The sequence below is a fragment of the Colobus angolensis genome, unplaced genomic scaffold (genome assembly GCF_000951035.1).
Source record: "Colobus angolensis palliatus isolate OR3802 unplaced genomic scaffold, Cang.pa_1.0 Scaffold172, whole genome shotgun sequence".
Classification (NCBI taxonomy): Eukaryota; Metazoa; Chordata; class Mammalia; order Primates; family Cercopithecidae; genus Colobus; species Colobus angolensis.
The window spans coordinates 3,889,695-3,911,348 of NW_012114844.1; the positions used below are offsets into that span (position 1 = coordinate 3,889,695).

At 38.4% G+C, this 21,654-nt stretch overlaps 1 protein-coding gene across 6 annotated transcripts in view; it reads right to left on the reverse strand.

Annotated features, from left to right (window-relative positions):
- Nucleotides 1-1,343: 1,343 nt before the first annotated feature.
- Nucleotides 1,344-21,654, reverse strand: part of MORF4L1 (mortality factor 4 like 1) — a 54,945-nt gene continuing 34,634 nt past the window's right edge. For 3 of the 6 annotated variants that reach the window (XM_011938402.1, XM_011938403.1, XM_011938405.1), the window contains exons 3-12: nt 20,158-20,225; nt 13,534-13,620; nt 12,423-12,503; nt 8,427-8,452; nt 7,854-7,942; nt 7,102-7,203; nt 5,774-5,862; nt 5,174-5,346; nt 4,484-4,568; nt 1,344-2,106 (exon numbers count right to left, since the gene is read on the reverse strand). In XM_011938402.1, coding sequence (XP_011793792.1) covers nt 2,022-2,106; nt 4,484-4,568; nt 5,174-5,346; nt 5,774-5,862; nt 7,102-7,203; nt 7,854-7,942; nt 8,427-8,452; nt 12,423-12,503; nt 13,534-13,620; nt 20,158-20,225 — 885 coding nt within the window. In that variant the 3' untranslated portion in view covers nt 1,344-2,021. Of the gene's footprint in view, nt 2,107-4,483; nt 4,569-5,173; nt 5,347-5,773; nt 5,863-7,101; nt 7,204-7,853; nt 7,943-8,426; nt 8,453-12,422; nt 12,504-13,533; nt 13,621-14,950; nt 15,068-20,157; nt 20,226-21,654 lie in introns of all 6 variants that reach the window. The other 3 variants (XM_011938401.1, XM_011938406.1, XM_011938404.1) reach the window with 3 other exon arrangements.

A 21,654-nucleotide genomic window follows, 5' to 3' on the forward strand; every position in this document is an offset into this window, starting at 1 on the left:
CTCAGCCTCCCAAAGTGCTGAGATTATAGGTGTGAGCCACCACGCTCGGCAAGCAAATCTTTAAATACCTAACCAGTAACACTAATGTTCAAGGGACCATGAGTACACATTTAAAAATCACATCTAGGGCTCACTTTGTTAGCAAAAATATTAAATACTCAAACAATAAAGATTAGCATGGCCTCTGCACCCAAGAACAACATGTAAATTCTTGAAGTGTTTCATTTTTTTTAAAGTCACATCTACATAAACAAGAACATTCAACAGCTCAAAGACACCAGGCAACAACAATGCCTATTTGTTAGAAGTCCAACTAAATAAATCAGTACAGTTGTGACAAAAAGGAAAGGGTAACGAAAAAGAGAACAAGGAAGCCGAATGAAGGAGGCAGCAGGAAGGCAACTATGGGTAGAAGCAGTTCCCTTCAAACAACCCAAGCAAATTCTGCTTCTTTGGATCTTATTCCTATTTCCTTCTTGCACTCATTTTCCCTCTTGTATTGCTGCTGTAACTCTTGCCAACTGAACTTATCTGCTGCTTTGCATTTTAATTGTTTTTTGAGGGTTTTTTCTTTTCTTTTTTGTTTTTTTGATACCGAGTTTCACTCTTGTTGCCCAGTGTGGAATGCAATGGCGCAATCTCGGCTCACTGCAACCTCCGCCTCCTGGACTCAAGCAATTCTCCTGTCTCAGCCTCCTGAGTAGCTGGGATTACAGGCATGCGCCACAACACCCGGCTAATATTTGTATTTTTAGTAGAGATGGGGTTTCTCCATGTTGGTCAGGCTGGTGTCTAATTCCTGACCTCAGATGATCCACCCGCCTCAGTCTCCCAAAGTGCTGGGATTACAAGCATGAGCCACTGCACTCGGCTGCATTTTAATTCTAAGCGTCTGCCACCCTCCACCCAAGTACAGACCACTTTAGTGTCTCTATCAAAGGGGAGAAATGTTGCCCTTTACAACCTTTGTGTTATTTTAATATGTTGTCTACTGACATTTTTGGTTGTTTCTAGGGTAAATCCATAAAAATAAACAATTATAGACAGAAAAAAAGCTGACCATAATTTTATACAGGTAAAAATGCCCTTAATTAATGCTCAGAGTAACAATTTGGGGAAAGTAAAAAAACAGTCATGTAAACTTCTAACTTTTTAGCTAGGACTCAAGACAGCAAACTGCCAAAGCTGCTATGGGTTAGCGCTACGTACTAAAGCTAAAGCGTATCATTCCATCAAGGCCATACCAGAAACAAGGCACGCACCTGAAAAACCACTGCCTAAATACAAGAAGGAATATACAAATATACAATGGTTTTTGTAAGGCATCAATACAAGCACACTGGTTTTTTGAAATTTAAAGAAAAAATTTATTGAAGATCTGAAAAACAATTCCTAAAAGATTGACTTTTCCAGAAAACTAGCTACACAATGCATTGCGTCTATCATGTTAAAACGTGCATTAGACACAAATACAAAAACCATGAAACAAGCCACCATTCTTCAACAATTTGAGCAAAGATAAAATGCCTAAGTAACAACATGGATGACTTGCAAAGGATGGGCTCTTTACTTTAAGCACCATTTAAAAAAAAAAAAAAAAAAAAAGGAGCACAAATGGATGAGTGTGTTCAGTTATATACACTGAATTGAACCTTTGGCACTAGGAATCAGAGCATTTTGTCATATAGCATTAACACGTATTATAAAAGTGCGTAGTGTCAAAGGAATAGAACCACCAGCATTCAAAAGCAGCTTTGTCAACTAGGCAATAAAACACTCTACAGCATATCCCTCTGTTGTCCATCATTGAAAACACTGGCAGCAAATTTGAAATGAAAAAAAAAAAGAAAAAGAAAAAAGGAGCTATTACCCCTTTTATTTTCTCTGTTTAAAAATCAAACAGAAAACAAACATCAATTGTTATACACTAACATCTTCAAAGCACATCGTTTGTACAAGAGATAGACTAAGAACAAAAATGTGTTTACGGAGATCCAAACATAACCGAGCGAGAGTGCCTCTCACACAGCTTTCCGATGGTACTCAGGAGGAGCCACTTCGTAATCGCTGGCACTAAACAAAGTTGCAGAATTCTTTGCCAGGTACCTAAAAATAAAATATTCATTACAAAAAATTTTTAAAGTCATTATCTTGATCCAAATCTCTTCCTACATATTATATACGTAAGCCACAGAAAACACGTCCCTAAAATACATTAAACCAGACATTCTCTCACAATAAAACCACACATAATGACAATTCAGGTAAATAAGGTTCTATAATAAACAACACTATGCATATACAAAGGAATGAACTCTGGAATTACTCCCCTATTTCTAAACAGGAAATAACAGTTATGTCTTCAGAATACCAGCCTGGGAGTCTGAACTATCTTTAAGAAACAATTAACCTATTACATGACAGCATTACCCTAAAAGAACATCTAGATATTTTCTTTTTTTTTTTTTTTTTTTTTTTTTTTGAGACGGAGTCTCGCTCTGTCACCCAGGCTGGAGTGCTGTGGCCGGATCTCAGCTCACTGCAAGCTCTGCCTCCTGGGTTTATGCCATTCTCCTGCCTCAGCCTCCTGAGTAGCTGAGACTACAGGCGCCTGCCACCTCGCCCGGCTAGTTTTTTTGTATTTTTTAGTAGAGACAGGGTTTCACCATGTTAGCCAGGATGGTCTCGATCTCCTGACCTCGTGATCCGCCCGTCTCGGCCTCCCAAAGTGCTGGGATTACAGGTTTGAGCCACCGTGCCCGGCCTAGATATTTTCTTAGAAAAAAATCGTATCAGCTGGGAGTGGTGGCTCATGCTTGTAATCCCAGCACTTTGGGAGGCCAAGGCAGGCCAATCACCTGAGGTTGAGAGTTCAAGACCAGCCTGACCAACGTGGAGAATCCTCGTCTCTACTAAAGACATAAAATTAGCACATGGTGGCGCATGCCTGTAATCCCAGCTACTTGGGAGGCTGAGGCAGGAGAATTGCTTGAACCTGGAGGCAGAGGTTGTGGTGAGCTGAGATCACGCCATTGTAGTCCAGCATGGACAAGCGCGAAACTCCACCTCAAAAAAAAAAAAAAAAAAGAAAAGAAGAAAAAAGTCGTATCAGGCCAAGAGTGGTTGCTTACACCTGTAATCACAGCACTCTGGGGGGCCGAGGCAGAAAAATTTGAGGCCAGGAGTTCACGACCAGCCTGGCCAACATGGCAAAACCCCGTCTCTACTAAAAATACAAACGTTAGTCAGGCATGGTGGTATACACCTGTAATCCCAGCTACTTGGGAGGCTGAGGCATGAGAATCGCTTGAACCCAGGAGGCGGAGGTTGCAGTGAGCCGTGATTGCCATCACTGCACTCCAGCCTGGGCAACCGAGCAAGGCTCCATCTCTAAATGAATAAACTTTAAAAAAAAATAATAATAATTATATAAAAGGTGAAATGTCAAGTAGTACAGCACATTCCATAAAGAAGGTATTTATCATTAGTAAAGCAAAGACAATAAATTTTGCCTAGATTCTCAAGTCCACGTTGCAGTTTTAAATTTACTATAAAACGATTGTAATGAGAAAATTCATATACAGAAATATACAAAGTAGAAACTGAAAACTCCCACCCTTCCTCCCAACACCACACCCAAGAAATAATCCAGTATTAACTAAGATCCACATTGGAAAGCCAGATCTTATGCAAAGACTAAAATAATGTTTCTCTACAAGTAAGAATTATACCATACTCCTCTACCACAACTTGGCTGTTCTACAATTGAAAACACAGACATCTTTATCAGTATGTTTAGAATGACCTCATCCTTTTAATTAAGTTCTTGTTTCAAATTCTTCACTATTATAAAAATGCCCTCCAAAAACTAGTAGAAACCAGGACTGCCCTTTTCTCCATTTCTTCAAACATTTAAACCTTAGCCAATCTGACAAGTGCTACTTTACTGACAGTTTATACTTGTATCATTATTTTTGACATATTTTTAATGGTCCTTTGTGCTGCCATGGCTGTAAACTTCCTGTCCTACTTTTCACTGGTTTGTTCATTTCTTACCGAAGAACTCTGTGTATTAAAAGTACCAGCCATTTATCATAAATGGAACACTACAGAACTATGAAAATATTACATTTGTCCTCTCATTATCTTAACAATTTTAAACTTCAGATTCATCTAGAATTTTGGTACACGTGTGATGTTTGGTTCATGACATCACACAAAGTGTGGCTTTGTTTTCTTCCAAACTGTCAGCTGTCTTATCACCATCTACCAGACTCCACTGCTTTCCCCTACTGCACCAATATGCCATCCATATACCATCTGTCATTTCTGAGACTCCAATATATTTGCACTTATTTATACTGCTTCATTATGGTCTATCTATGCCTGTACAATGTTTAATGTTTTAGCATCTATACTGCCAATCCCTCCCATTACACACTAATTTTCAAATTCATGTTTATAATTTCAAGCACAGACTTACTTTAGGAAATCGTGAAGATAATTGAGTAATAAAGCAAGGCTCTTCTCATCCAGAGGTGTATAGGCCAACATTGCTCCAATTCGTACTGTTTAAACAACAGAATTTATCCAAAATTACATCCAAGGCAGGAGCACTACAACCATGTATTTTAATTATGTGAGCAAACACCACCAATTCCTTTAAAATGATTTTAGGCCAGGCGTGGTGACTCACGCCTGTAATCCCAGCACTTTGGGAGGCCAAGGTAGGCAGATCACTTGAGGTCAGGAATTCGAGACCACCCTGGCCAACGTGGTGAAACCCCATAGCTACTGAAAAAATACAAAAATTACCACAGGTGTGGTGGTTCACGCCTGTAATCCCAGCTACTTGGGAGTCTGAGGCAGGAGAATTGCTTGAACCCAGGAGGCGGAGGTTGCAGTAAGCAGATTGCACCACTGCACTCTAGCCTGGGCAACAGAGTGAGACTCTGTCTCAAAAAAAAAAAATTATAATAAAATAAAAATAAATAAAGTAAAATATATGATTTTTGAAACCCTTGCTCTCAAAGAGATTTTGCTATTTAACATTCTAGACAAAAGTTCAAATTAAAATAGTCATGTTTTGGAAAGTGAATTATTTTACCTCTGACTTATTTAGGGAAAACCCCTCCAAAAAGTAAAATCCATTATTTTCCAAATGGAATATTACCAAATAATCTGAGGAGATGTGGCGCTCCATACACCTGGGACATGGGTGCATCGGGATGATCTGCAAGAATTTCGGCATACTGTGGTCTCTCAAATTTGTAGAGTAGCTGGGTGCCCAACATTACATTGAAGTATTCTTTTATCCCTGCCACAACTTCATTAACCGCATACTCCCTGATAAATGAACAGAAATATTCCAAAACTGGTCAATGAAAAGAACTGAGATACAGAATAATTCAACCAATTTAAAGAATCAAAAGCTGAGCTAGTAACAATGAACCATAGCTGAGATGTTTTAAAAGGGCATATGAAAGCAGGGTTTGACAAACTAAAGCAATTAAGATGATTCTTACATTTTCAGATGGTTAAATTTTAAATGGTTATAGAAAATACCTACATGATAGCTTAAATTTTGCCTAAAAATATTTACTATCTGGCCCTTTAAGAAAAAGTCAGCCAGCCAATTCCTGTCTCAAAGCAGTGAAATTCTATTTTGCTAGTTTCTGGTGGTACTGGTTTGGAGTCAGTACAAGTTTCAGATGACTTATTTAGAAACTTTTTCAAATGTCTTTGAGTGTATCGGAAAAATGTATATTCTTACTTATTATCTGTGTTTCCACGAGATTTCTTGTAATTTGCATAATCCTCAAGAATGGAATCCACATTCTTCTTGGCAGGAAGATAAAAGAGCTACGAAGACAAAAACATGCTTAAATATACGCACTCTCTTTTTTAAAGAAAAATTATACCAGGCAAGTTTTTATACAAAGATCAGGTAACAGTAACAGTATTTCAAATTAAGAGATATTCAGCACTTAAAACATGGATAACGTAGCTGAGAAACTAAAAATTTAATTATAGACAGTTCCCAACTTACAACGGTTTGACTTAATTTTCCAACTCTCTGCTGGGTTTATTGGGATGTAACACCATTGTAAGTTATGGGGCATCTATATATTTAAACAGCCAAATGTGGCTAACGAGACTCTACTGGACAGAACAGCAAAACTTTTTAAAATGTCAATCTGTCAGACACACAACAGACATGAATGTGCCTTTGTGGCATTACCAAGTCATCATTTACTGTTATGCATATTATTTGCTAGACCTAGTCTAAAGCATTAAAATAATTATCTTTTCATCCTCTCATCAGCATTGTCAAATAGGAACTATTATTCCATTAAATGCAAAAACAAAAGCACAAAAAGGCTAAGAAACTTGTCCAAGCTCACAAATAATAAGTGATACAGCCATGGCTTCAATCTTCGCAGTTTACCTGTAATTGCATAATCCTCCAAAGGATTCAAATCCAGAAAAACTGTATACACATATAGACTGATATGTCTCTTAAGTTTCATAATCCTCAAGCAGTCCCTAATCATCTCCCCCAACTATCCCTAACCCTACCTATGCCATTTGTTTAAACAGCTTCGTTTGTCAAAAAAATTCTCAATTATAGAGTTCAATGATTGATAAACATGTTGCTCCATTAAACATCTTATTTCCTGCAAACTAATAACAGACTCAGGCGCTTAGTAAGATTCAGGTTCTTTTCAGGGTCATGAACACCTTGCAGGTGGTGGTGTGTGCTTTCTATGTCCTACCATTAGCAATGACAATAAGACAGTAAACACATGCTTCTTTGCCTTTACAAATTTTCAGAACGAGTTCCTGCCGTAGCAATCTCCAAAAACGAGTTATTTCCACCTTTATCATTATAAACTCATAAAATTTATATGTGAACTTTTATTCTTCTCCAAGTTATTCTTTCTGGTAGTAGTTCTAAAATGTTCAGCCTCTAAATTACAGTATTATTTCATCAGTCATACCTTAATAATTCAAGTCAATATAACACTTTCCTTTAAAAACTTTTTTTGCTAGCAGGAATGTATCATACAGCTTAACAATCTGGGTAGCTTTTCAAGTTACCTGTTTTTGCCTGGTAATTAAGTCCCAGTCATCAACAAGCCATGGTTTTAGCTCTTCAGGAATCTTTACTTTAACTTCAACTCTGTTCATGAATGTTTCCTCCTAAATAGAAATAGGAAGAGTATTAAAAACCTAACCTTTCTTGCTAAAGCTAAATACCAAACATGGAAGGGAGCTGACTTTTAGAAGCACTAGGGATGAATTCTTAAAGTAGCCAACCACACATATAGCTGTACTGTCATTTTTAAAAATCGTAAATGAAAAAGACCATACATAGTTTGCTGTTGGGAGAAAATAATCTGACCCAAACTATAGTCTATTTAGTGCATTTTCTTGTAAAAGTAAAAATTCTTCAGTAAGGTTCCTCTTGTTCAGGAAATGAAACACACTGACTTGACACATTTTAACTTAATATTTTCTTATTTACCACTGATATCAAAACAACTATTCCAAACACAACCATCTTAAAGGTACATCTTTAACTCATAAAAATATATATCTAACACCAAAGAAATAGTCTTGTAGGTGAAGCTTACACAACAAATGATGATTAACTGAGTAGGTAAATCTAGAGCTACAGGTGAAATAAAGATGTACAGAAACATATCCTTTACCCCTAAAAGAGAAAATGTTTAATTTCAAGAATTAACCATGTAAGCAAATCTTGTAGAGAATCAAAGCTCCCATGGTTATGTCATCTAACTGAGACTAAAAATCCTAACATGCTACTCATAAACTCAAGAAAAACTCACATTTTCAACAGTAGGATCTACCCGGGCCCTTTTCTTCCGAGGAGGCTGAGGGGTCTCACTGGTACTGCCACCATCTCCATTTCCAGGTGCTGTAAATGTTGGGGGGGAGGAGTCTCATTTTAGCTAATTTAACAAATTCTATAAGGAAAACAGTCTCTTGATGCATTATCCCTTTTCATTATATTATTTCTCCATTACACAGCTGTTACCTGAATCTAAGTTAAAGAATCATATTCCCACCAAAAATACAACTTTCATGAAGAGCTCTACCAAACATTTAGTATAGGCAACATTTAGTATCATCATCGTCCATTTATTTATAAATGTTACCTTCTCAGTGGGAGTCATTAAGACTAAAGCAGATGAAAATAAATGCTCACAAGTTTCTCCTTGGTAAAAAAAGGTCTCTACCACCATGTACCTATTTTATAACACTGCTGTGAGACACCGATTTGAGATAATCAATAAATATAAGCCTACTCCAAAATTTCATAGCTTTCAAAATAGTCTAACTAAAAATGTCAATGTTATAAAGGTAACATAAATTAACGTTAAGAAAGTTAATATTCTTACTTTTCTGTTTGTTCTTTTTTGTTTTCCTAAAAGAAGATAAAAAGAAGAAAAATAATTATTTCCAGTAAAACTGCCTTTGTTTCAACTCCCTTTATCAGGGTTAAGTTCACAGAGAAATACTAACTTGGATAAAAGATCAGGTGGTAAATATGTGTCCTACTCAGACACAAGGACTTTTATTAACAATTGGTTAAATTCCCATCTCTCTCCACATAATAGAAAAAAAATAAACCAAGCCAGGCGCAGTGGCACATGCCTGTAATCCCAGCATTTTGGGAAGTGAAGGGGGGTGGATCTCTTGAGCTCAAAATTCGAGACCAGCCTGGGCAACATAGCAAATCTTGTTCTCTATAAAAAATACAAAAATTAACTGGGCATAGTGGCAAGCGCCTATAGTCCCAGCTACTTGGGAAGCTGAGGTGAGAGGATCGCTTGAGCCCAGGAGGCCAAGGCTGCAGTGAGCCAAGATTGCACCACTGCACTCCAGTCTTGGTGACAGAGTGAGTCTTAGAGACAAAAAAACAGAAAAGCAAACCAAGAACACTTTAGTAAACAACTTTGTTCTTCCAAGGTTATATTAATATATGTTATAGTATACACTACATTATTAGACCCACCAAAAAAAAAGTGTCAAAGGTTAAAATTTTTTTCCAATTATTTTTGTTCCCCAAAATATTAATTTTTAGATTTGTGTATCTCTTTTGTTGTTGGGGTTTTTTGTTTTGTTTTGTTTTTGAGACAGTCTGTTGACCAGACTAGGGTACAGTGGTGCAATCACGACTCAATGCAGCCTTGACCTTCTGGGCACCAGCAATCTTCCCGTCTCAGCCTCCCAGGTAGCTACAATCATAGGCACACAGGAACATGCTGGGTGAATTTTTCTGTTTTTATTTTTTATTTTGCAGAGACAGGGGTCTCTAGTACCATATTGCCCAGGCTTGTATACTTCCTAAGTACCAATCTGTTATTCTATTCTCACTGGTCCAAACTTTGTTTCACTTTATTTCTTCTCTAAATTATGTTCCCTCCTGTTCAATACTATGCACTCCATAATCCCACATTTAGGACAACACTTAAGTCTCCCCATCTTGATTATCATCTCTAACAGCAACTTAACTCATGTCTACTTACATACTGCCAAATGGTAAATTGCTAATTTTGCTTTTTTATTTTATTTATTTATTTATTTGAGAAGGAGTTTTGCTCTGTCTGTTGGGTGATCTCGGCTCACTGCAACCTCCTCCTCCCGGGTTCAAGCAATTCTCCTGCCTCAGCCTCCCAAGTAGCTGGGTTTATAGGCACCCACCATCACTCCCAGCTTTAATTTTTGTATTTTAATAGAGACGCGATTTCACCATGTTGGTTAGGCTGGTCTCAAACTCCTGACCTCAAGTGATTCGCCTACCTCAGCCTTCCAAAATACTGCTATTACAGGCGTGTGCCACCATGCCTGGCCTAATTTTGCTTTTTTACATTATTATTTCTAGACCACAAGAGAAACAGTTTATAAAGCCCATTATTATGGATTACTTTCAATGGAAAGATACATTAATAACATCTGGCTTTTTTTACTTTTCTGTAGCTTTAAATAATACTTATAAATGTTATTAATTAAACATATTCATTTAATTTAGGTCTAAAGGTTTGACAATTAAAATTAACTTATGTTTGGATATAAACACAAAAATCTGGCCAAACTGAAGTATAGGTTTTCTCTTTGCTAGTTTTGTTAAAATCTGTTGGACTGTATTTCTCGGACAAAGTCAACCATCAACTTTAGTCGCACATGTCAATATATAGAGACCAAGGGAAACCAAGAGTCCTCGCACTCAATCCTTTACCCACTCACTCTATAATATAAAACTAAAACACTGACAAGTGATCTCAACTCTAAAGTAAAAGATCTATAAAATACACAGGCTCCGCATCCCCAAGCCAAAATGCTCCAAAAATCCCAATTTTCTGAGCCAACATGACATTCAAAGGAAATGCTCATTGGAGCATTTTGGATTTTGTATTTGGGATGTTCAACAGGTAAGTATAACGCAACCATTTCAAAATCCAAAAAAAGTCTGAAATATGAAACACTTCTGGTCCGAAACACTTCACATAAGGGATATTCAACCCATACACTTCAATAAGTCCCAGTAGTAACAGCCTGACATTCAGGTTTCAAACGTCTAGACTGAGGTTCCTTCAAAAGACTCAGAAGCCAATTTGAAGAGGCTTCTACTGTCCAAGAATGGGAAATTTGAATTTTAAAGCTTTACTTCATATATTTACTCGGCCATTATTTTTGTAGTTGAAACTGCACAATACTGTATTCAAATGCAAATAACTTATCGGCGTACTACCACTTGAATTTCTATATAATTAGCACAGTGATAAAGAATTAGTTATAAACTATTGCTTTGATAAAAATATCTTTTCTAAATAAAGAGAAATTGTTGCCTTTTAAGATATAATTACTATTAAATCTTAATACTACACTACAGTTTTACAAAGAACCAGATCATGAAAACATGTTACCACTTAATAAAACTATGAGCAATCCTCTAACAGTAACACAAAGTTTCAAACATCTCCAAATGCATTAAATGCCAAATACCTTCATTAGTAACACCTTTTTTTAAGAGGCTATAATGCAGTGGTGCAATCATAGATCACTGCAGCCCAGAACTCCTGGCCTCAAGCAATCCCTCCTCCCTCAGCCTCCCAAAGCACTGGGCATAGCAACACCTTACTTTTAAGTAGAAAAGTCAGATCAATAAGTCTGGTAAGAAATAAAATGGCCTCTTAATAAAAATTATAATCTTTGTTTTTATTATTAACAAATACTTAAGAATACTTATTAAGTTACCACTCTTGTCAGCCACTTTCAGGTACATCAACTTTTTTTTTTCTTTTTAGACAGGGTCTCATTCAGTTGCCAAGACGAAAGTGTAGCCTTGACCTCCTGGGCTCAAGTGATCCTCATGTATCAGCTTCCTGAATAGGTGGGACTACGAGCATGTGCCACCACCCCCCGGGCTAATTTTTTATTTTTCTGTAGAACCAGGGGCTCCCGATGCTGCCCAAGTTGGTCTCAAACTCCTGGGCTCAAATCATCCTCCTGCCTCAGCCTCCCGAAGTAGGGGAATTAGAGGTGTGAGCCACCACACCATCCTACACAAACTTTAAACATACAAAATGTATACATGCACATGACTTTCTCACTCTAGGCTTCTTATCAGATATTCTAAAATCTAGAGTTAACAAGAAGTAATGGTTTTGGGCCGGAAGCAGTGGCTCACACCTGTAATCCCAGCATTTTGGGAGGCTGAGGCAGGTGGATCACCTGAGGTCAGGAGGTCAGCCTGACCAACATGGTGAAACCCCATCTCTACTAAAAATACAAAAATCAGCCAGACGTGGTCGCGCATGCCTATAATCCCAGCTACCTGAGAGGCTGAGGCAGGAGAATCACTTGAACCTGGAGGCAGAGGTTGCAGTGAGCACAGATCACACCACCGTGCTCCAGCCTGGGCAACAAGAGCGAAACTCTGTCTCAAAAAAAGCAAAGGTTTTCTTGGGTGTGAAGACGGGGAGGGCAGTTATTTGAAAACTTAACTTCTCACAAATTCTTACCATGGGTTTCACCAAAGTGGGAGTTAATTGGTATGTATTTTTAGCACTTGCCAGCACTTGCTTTTTACGTTTGAAAAGGCTTGCCAAAAATTATCTCAAAACTTATAACCACTAATACTATCTTTGTAAGAGAAAACGTTATACACACATATATTTATACACACAAGTTAAAGGGAGGGGGAACCTGCTGAGGAAAATTAAGCAATATGATTTTAAACTACTTTAATGACCTGATACCTGAGGAATGGGATTCTTACTGGTTCCGACAATGTTCCGAAAGTTTCAATTTTCAACACAGTCTAACACATAATGAGTATAAAATATTATCTTCACATATAGTATGCAAAATCAAAACAAAGAGCTTCTTACACTTCAACATTTTTCTGTTGCAGACCAGATGTCTTCTTTCCTGGGGCAGCCCCTCTCATCTTCCCCTCTGCATACTGCTCCCTTCAAAAATAATTTCAATAATGTCAACATAAAATGAGCATTTACGTGAAAAAAAAAAAACTATGTCAGCCTGATTCCATTAGGAATTTATATTCAAATTCTGGCACCAAGTTTTTAACAAGTTGGACAGGGATACTTCCAAAAAATCAAACAAAATAAGAAAGAGAAAAAGGCTCAATTAAAATCAATGTAATAAAAAGTGACTGTAATAGTTCTCACAGCACGGAAAATTCCATTTGATTTGGAATTCACTAATCCCAATGTTTTATTTGTTCCCTTTTTTTTTTTTTCCTGTCTCCGAGACAGAGTTTCGCTGTCGCTCAGGCTAGAATGCAGTGGCGCGATCTCCGTGCACTGCAAGCTCCGCCTCCCGGGTTCACGCCATTCTCCTGCCTCAGCCTCCCAAGTAGCTGGAACTACAGGTGGCTGCCACCATGCCCAGCTAATTTTTTGCATTTTTGGTAGAGACAGGGTTTCACCGTGTTAGCCACGATGGTCTTGATCTCCTTATCTCGTAATCCACCCGCCTCAGCCTCCCAGAGTGCTGGGATTACAGGCATGAGCCACCACGCCCGGCCATCATTTTAATTTTTTTAAATATACATTTCAACTTTGAAATTACCCTATAGATCATACAGTCTTTCAGGGTTCCTTTTCCTGTACTTTCAGAGATGAAAAATAGAATAGGAAATGCCTCGTTTGCTTTCTTGTTTCCCCCCAAATTTGTCTTCCAGAGCCCCAAAAATAAGAAAGATGTTTACCAATGAGTTCACACCTATAGCAATTTCCAAAAACATTCTGCTGTTTTCTACCTAGATCTAAAGATAAGCTCAAGTAATGGCAGGTAGCTACTTCCTTTACCTAGAAATGGCTTGATTACTTAAAGTCAAAGCTCTAACACAGCAGCTGAGAGGTACCAGAAATTATTTTATAGGCAGGGCAGCCAACATGATCTCCACTGTTCATTCCATGCCCAAAAATTAATCTACAGGCATTTCTCCTTAATATTCAGTTCACAAAACAAACTTACTGATTGGCTTTTTGAAGTTCTCGCTGTTTCTGCAAATTGGTGTCCACGTATTTGAGTACTCTGCTCTCTGGAACCCACTCATCCCAACTGAAAAAGAGGAAAGTTAAAATTTAACTCAAAAATACTCTGTTCTCCAACTTATTTTCTGAGATCCAAGAGGCAAGACTGGATTTCTCTGAAATAATTTGATGAACTGGCACTACAAATACAGTCTCAACTACAATGAAAATCTAAAGGAAGTCTGTTCTGTAAAAAGGAAAACTTTTTATTTTCAAAAAGCAGCATTCCAAATCTAAGCTGCCGGAGTCCAAAAGCAGATTGTTCAAATCATTTTTAGAAATGGCTTAAGAGTCTGGCACCTAATGTAACATTCACTAAGTGATTAGCCTTATGTTATCTTAAAGACTTTAATTGTCAAAAATAAAGCACAGGAGTCAAAAACTCAGTTATTTTTAAAAATTAAAACCAGCCGTGTGTAATGACAAAGTTCCACATAGCTTTTTGTGTTTTCATTTCATTATGAAATGAGAACAACAGTACTTATCTCAAAAAATTGTTATGAGGGCCGGGCGCGGTGGCTCAAGCCTGTAATCCCAGCACTTTGGGAGGCCGAGACGGGCGGATCACGAGGTCAGGAGATCAAGACCATCCTGGCTAACACAGTGAAACCGTCTCTACTAAAAAATACAAAAAACTAGCCGGGCGAGGTGGCGGGCGCCTGTAGTCCCAGCTACTTGGGAGGCTGAGGCAGGCGGAGCTTGCAGTGAGCTGAGATCCAGCCACTGCACTCCCGCCCGGGCGACAGAGCAAGACTCCGTCTCAAAAAAAAAAAAATTGTTATGAGAATACATGTAAAACACCTGAGAATCCCTGACACAAACAACACTAAAAGTATGTCAGAAATATATAAGGAAGTCTACAATACTCAAACACCAACCAGACTGGGACCTAGCCAAGTTTGTAAAGTATTAAAATGATTTGACACCATTCTTCACCTTCATTCAGTCACAAATGAACACACACTAACTTTCAAGGCTGATCAGAAAGCTGGCTTTCTAAATATTAGAAGGCAGAACCAACTCTCTTAAAAATGTTAAGGCATTTTGGCACTTCAAAAAGCTTGTTCAAAACACAATTTCTGATTATGTTTTTTCACCAAAAATGGCAAACAAAAACAGTGTTATTGCTTAGGGAATGCTAAATTTTTTTGGGCAGTTAATCTTTTCTCCTGCTGATGGAGCTCCTTTAGTGACACAATTAGGTGTACTCTCAAGGTACCCAATTAAAAAAAAATTTAAGACCTTCTTTTGTTTAATGACTTCCCACCTCTGACCTCATATAATACAGCCAAAAGGAAAATAATAAAAAGCAATCCTGAACATGATTTCCTAGAGAAAATTTCAAAACATGCATTTACCTAGAGGTCAGGAGGGGGTGGTGTACTGAGGGAGCTCCTTCAGGAACAGGAAAAAGGGCTACAATATCCTCACGTGTCTTCAATGATTTTTCAGAGCGCCTGGGCCTCACAGCACTTCTGATACAGACAGCATAGTACAAAGTAATCTCAGTGACCAGGTGCAGAATTTGGCTTCAGCTTTATTAAGATTCATTTACAAATGGAATATTTAAGTGTCTGTGTCAACAAATTCTAATGAGGTTTGAAAATTTAGAAATCTCAATCAAATCTAGTATGTTTTTGAAAAAAGATTAACTGAAGTTTAAGAAAATTCCAATTTGGGGATTAAGGTTTTATTGTATGAATTTTAAAAAGTACCCCACACAAGCCATTTTCAAAATGAGATTTTTGAGATATTTGTGTGTGTGTGTGTGTATACATATATATATATATATATATATTTTTTCGAGACGGAATTGCACTCTTGTTGCCCAGGCTGGAGTGCAACGGTGCGATCTTGGCTCACCACAACCTCCACCTCCTGGGTTCAAGCAATTCTCGTGACTCAGCCTCCTGAGTAGCTGGGATTACGGGCATGCGCCACCACACCCGGTTAATTTTGTATTTTTAGTAGAGACGGGTTTTCTCCATGTTGGTTAGGCTTGTCTCAAACTCCCAACCTCAGGTGATCCGCCCACCTCAGCTTCCCAAAGTGCTGGGATTACACGCGTGAGCCACCGTGCCTGGCCATGTATTTATATCTATTCCAATTCTCTCTAAATCAAAGGGAGTTAGCCAATTTTCAATTACAAGTTTCCATTTTAGAATGTTATAAACCCTTTCCCACTGATATAAAATGTATTTAAATAAGCACCTTGCTCTAAACACAGTTACTGCTAGAGTTTGCTTTATATGTAAAGAGCTGACAATCCTTGCTGAACCAAAGAAAAATGAAGTGGACATCTTTTGCTCTAAGGAACATCACTACTAGGATAATAACTGAAAGCCAAACACTCAGAAATTTTTACATGTAAGTCAAACATAAAAGAATTTCAGAATGTTTTCTTTTTTGTTAAGACAAAGTCTCACTCCAGGCTGGAGTGCAGTGGCATGATCTCGGCTCACTGCAACCTCCACCTCCTGAATTCAAGCGATTCCCCTGTCTCAGCCTCCCAAGTAGCTGCGACTAAAGGTGCACGCCACCACCCCCAGCTAATTTTTGTATTCTTAGTAGAGATGGAGTTGCACCATGTTGGCCAGGCTGGTCTTGACTCCTGACCTCGTGATCCACCTGCCTAGGTCTCCCAAAGTGCTGGGATTACAGGCCTGAGCCATCCCGCCTGGCGAGAGTTTTTTTTTTTTTTTTTTTTTTTTTTGAGATGAGTCTTGCTCTATCACCCAGGCTAGAGTGCAGTGGCATGATCTCGGTTCACTGCAACCTCTGCCTCCCAGGTTCAAGTGGTTCGCCTGCCTCAGCCTCCCGAGTAGCTGGGATTACAGGCATGAGCCACCACACCTGGCTAATTTTTGTACTTTTAGTAGAGACAGGGTTTCACTATGGTGGCCAGGCTGGTCTCGAACTCCTGACCTTGTGATCCACCCACCTTGGCCTAACAAAGTGCTGGGATTACAGGCGTGAGCCACCACACCCTGCCCAAATTTCAGAATTTTCTAAAGGTCATTTGTGAGTGCAATTCCCAAAGTTAAAATGATCCATGGTAATAACTGAAGGCCACTCAGAAAATTTTATATATAGGTGAAGCATAAAAGAATTTCGTAGTTTTCTTTTCTTTTTTTTTTTTTTGAGACAGAGTCTCATTGTGTTGCCCAGGCTGATCTCAAACTCCTGACCTCAGGTGATCTGCCCACCTTGGCCTCCCCAAGTGCTGGGATTAGAGGCGTGAGTCATCACACCCATCTAGAATTCCGTAATTTTCTAACGGTACCGTGACTAGTTCCCAGAGTCACAATGATCCATGGGCAGTACTTACACAGACTAAATACACAACACGCTAGGTATCTGAATAACTCCTCCTCCTTTCAAAATGAATTTAAAGGTTTCTTTGAAGACTTCCTAAAGCTAAGATCATTCTTTCAATATTGCATATATTTATCTACACGCCAAGTCAACCAGACATTTCTGATATATTCCTCAATACATCTACAAAGATAGTAACAAATCTAGTATTTGATGCCATTTTTTCTTAACTTTCCCCAACAGTAATTAGTATGTGTCAAATTAGTTGAGAACAAAAAAATCTACACAAACCTATCATTTCTTTGAGTTACTGGACTACACAATACACCAAAGAGGAAAATTTTTCGAAGCAGTAAAATCAGAAAATACAAAGCATTTGGTATTTTCACAATTTGTGACAAGCTACAAATGCCTCTTAAAATCCAGTCTTTGCGCTGTACACATCTATGTGTGCAATTTTATACAGGGTATCTATTATATGTAAAAAAGAACTAAGCACAAAAGCTGTATTCACAGTTACTAAGGTAAAATTCTAAAATAATTTTTTAAGGTTTTTAAAAATATCTTCTTTATTCTATTCTTTTTTCATAGTTTCCTTTACTTCGTTCTTATGTGTTCAATCTTTTTTGTTTTTTCCTGAGTCTCGCTCTGCAGCCTAGGCTGGAATACAGTGGTGCGACCTCAGCTCACTGCAATCTCCACCTCCCGGGTTCAAGTGATTCTCCTGCCTCAATCTCCTAAACAGCTGGGACTACAGGCGTGTGCCACCACACCTGGCTAATTTTTTTTATTTTTAGTAGAGATGGGGTTTCACCATGTTGGCCAGGCAGGAGTCGAACTCCTGACCTCAAGTGATCCAACCACTTTGGCCTCCCAAAGTGCTGAGATTACAGGCGTGGGCCACCACACCCAGCCTCAAACACTTCTTTATGATTTTTATTTGCTTCATTATAAGAGGGGTGTCTAGCTATGTTGCCCAGGCTGGCCTCAAACTCCTGTGCTCAACCTCAGCCTCCCAAGAAGCTAAAAGTATAGGTACCTCCATACTGGCTCTAAAACAATTCCTTTAAAATGCAGGAGGTGGAGGAGAGTAAGCCTAACCCATAAATGTGCTTTGTATTTTTCTTTTATATCCTTTATGGTCTTTCCCACTCATAGTATGCATAAAATTATTATCTTTCCTGTAGAGAAATGAGATTCTCCTAACACTCTCAACTTTATCTGGATATTGTCAGAATATCAACACATAAAATGTAAGTCTAATAAAGATTGAAATGCAGTTTTAGCAAGGCACTATTTAGTAATAAAAAGCTATGAGATACACTACGAGTCACTATTTTCCTGTTTCCTAGATACTAGAATCCATTTAGTACTAAAAGCACAGTTTACTTACAGGTTTCTCCGTTATTTTCCCAACTTCTCAATATTTAAAATACAAGTCCATGAGGCTGGAGTTACCTATCATTATTAGACATTACCTATCATTATTAGAAATAGATGTTATTGTTTCTTTTTAAAGGAGTCCAGGTCTTGCTCTGTTACACAGGCTAGAGTGCAGTGGCACATCATAGTTCACTGCAGCCTCAAACTCCTGGGCTCAAATAATCCTCCTGCCTCAGCCTTCCAAGTAGCTGAGGCTACAGGTGCGCACCACCACATCTCACTGATTATTAGAAATACTTTAATTATCATTAACTGGGGAAAAAAACCCACAAAGCTGTCAGGATGCACTTCTATGCATTTCAGATTTCTACCTTTCCACATTTATATTAATGGAAGTGAAATGTCTAATAAATTCTCAGCTGAAAACATCTGATATGTGAAAACAACTTCCTAACAAAGAAATAAAATTAACTGGGTTGGTCACCTAGATAGAGTACTAGATGAAACAAGACCAAAGTCACAGGGCCAGTGAACTTCACAGGGAAAAAAAAACTCCTTCCATAGTAACAGATTACTCATCAAATCAGACGGCACTGCTCCCATGGTAAACCAGGTACCAGAGCCTGAGTCAGGTGACACAAAGCCTTAAGTTACTAGAGGGCAATTCCGCAAGAACAATACTAAATAGCCATGGCAGTGCTATCTTTGAAGGACAAAGCATCATTAATAAAATGTAAAATCTCCCATAGTAAAAATTACAAGTCTTTTAATTACAATCACCAAATAGGAGACTTGGGTAAATTTTTAGACAGGGTTATTTGTGAGGCCCAAGGAGAAAAGTCTCATCACTGAAAAAGAGCTCCACTGTATGGACATTCTAGAATGTGTTCAATCTATACCCACTGTCCATTCCTGGAAATAGATCAGTAACATCGGTGCTTTACACACACACACACACAGGCCGAGCACAGTGGCTCACACCTGTAATCCTAGCACTTTGGGAGGATCACCTGAGGTCAGGAGTTCAAAACCAGCCTGGCCAATGTGCTGAAACTCCGTCTCTACTAAAAACACAAAAAATTAGCTGGGCGTGGTGGCGGCTGCCTGTAATCCCAGCTACTCAGGAGGCTGAAGCAGGAGAATCGCTTGGAACCCAGGAGGCGGAGGTTGCAGTGAGCCAAGCTCACGCCATTGCACGCCAGCCCAGGCAAAAAAAAGTGAAACTCCATCTCCAAAATAAAAAAAAAAGGCTTAACTCTTAGGGGTGAGAAATTAAGACTCTGTAATTGAATTTCTGTGTTAAATCATGCTAAAAAGTGAGTCACATGAAGTCATTTTCTGTCAACACTAAATCGTGTTTCCGAAGTTCAGAAAATGGGTTAGTAAATTCTGTCTTTATTTCTCAATGAAGCAACCTTTATCCTTTCCCCTTTTCTAGACAGAAAACCCAACTGGTTTTTAGCACAGCTGCTTGAAGTAACATATATAATCAATGTTTGTGGTAAGGCCAAAAAATTCAGGCCATCCTAAAAATGTACCAAAACCGGAAAAAAAAAAAAAAACCAGAAACAAAACAGAAAAATGTGATTGCCACGTTCAACCAGAATAACTGGTTGACTACATGACTATTAGGTATTACACTGGCACATAATAAATATTCCCAAGAACCAACTATATTTAAATTAAAATGGCTCAGTACCCTAATTTCCAATAGTTTTGTCACACTACAAATGATTCACCCTTGCTTCAATATGTACTACATTACATTAAAACTGCAGAAGAATTGAAAAGCATATGCTTGTTAAGCCAGTCTGTGACACAAGCTATCTTGTTAATTATAAATAAAATTGTAAGATCTAATACTCACTTTTTATTCCAACCACTGTAATGTATGAAGTATTTCACTTGTTTGTCCTTTATGGCAACCTTTACACACTGAAATTAAAAAAAATAATAATAATAAATCACTTAGAAATTTTTTAAAGAGACACTACCTTTTCAAATCATCCTTCAAGGACACTCTACACAAGCTTTATGGTGACCTGAACAAAAGGACTAAGAGAACGCTATTTAAGCTTGCAGAATACTCAAGTTACAAAACTGCAGATTAGTCACAAAAGGTCCAACAAAGCTGAGAACCACAAGCATAAAAGGTCACCCTAAATCTTTAATCAATGGATTACAAAAGCCATCCAAGGACAGCTTAAAGAAAGCTATGCTTGTGTTTTCTCAGTCTAATTAGCCAGGAGCTATATTTATTTCAAAAGCAAATTCCTCTAAAGCAAAGTCTTTAAACTACATTATAAAAGAACTTCATTGGCTTATGAAAGGCAGTAAATGGACCTGTTTGAGAAAAATTAAACAACTTGTAAAGCAATGAATTAAAAATATTTCACATTTTTCTTAAAAGCAGCCAGACAAAAGGAATTATTAGAAGCAAGTCATTAACTATGACAAGTGATGACTAACTGGATTTGGATTTAAAAGTCTTTAAGAGAAAACCAAAATAACCACAACAGTTTGTTTTGACAGCTTCAATTCAAAAACTGTTCACCAGAGTGTCAGCTGCCAGGAGAAAACTCAGCCAGTTTAGTAGAGTTTGCCAAACACTGATACACAAAAAATAACATTCAGGGATAAAAATGATTAACAGGACACACAATTTTTTTTTTTGGTAGAGACAGTCTTGCTATCTTGCCCAGACTGATCTCAAACTCCTGACCTCAAGAGATCCTCCTGCCTTGGCTCCCCAAAGCCCTGGGATGACAGGCTTGTAAGTCACGGCACCTGGCCATGAGCCGTAACTTAGCACTTATAAACTGTATAAACTTATAAACTGTATAAATCTTATCATGAAGATATATGTACATATACACATACTTAGAAATTCCTGACCATCTCCATACATCCAAATTCAGCCATTTTAGGATTTTTTTTTTTAAGAGACAGTCTCCCACAGGGTGGTGGCTTGTGCCTCTAATCCCAACACTTTGGGAGGCCGAGGCAGGTGGATCACAAGGTCAGGAGTTCAAGACCACCCTGGTCAACATAATGAAACCCCGTCTCTACTGAAACTACAAAAATTAGCTGGGTGTGGTGACTGGCCCCTGTAACCCCAGCTACTCAAGAGGCTGAGGCAGGAGAACTGCTTCAACCCAGGAGGCGGAGGTCGCACCACTGCACTCCAGCCTGGGTGACAGAGCAACACTGTCGGGGGAAGGGCGGGGGGGGGGAGAGAGAGTCTCGCTTGGTTGCCCACACTGGCCTTGAACTCCTGGGCTCAAGCAATCCTCTAGCCTCAGCCTTCTGAGTAGTTGAAACTACATGCATGTGCCACTGCGTTTGGCTCTTCAGAACTTTAAAA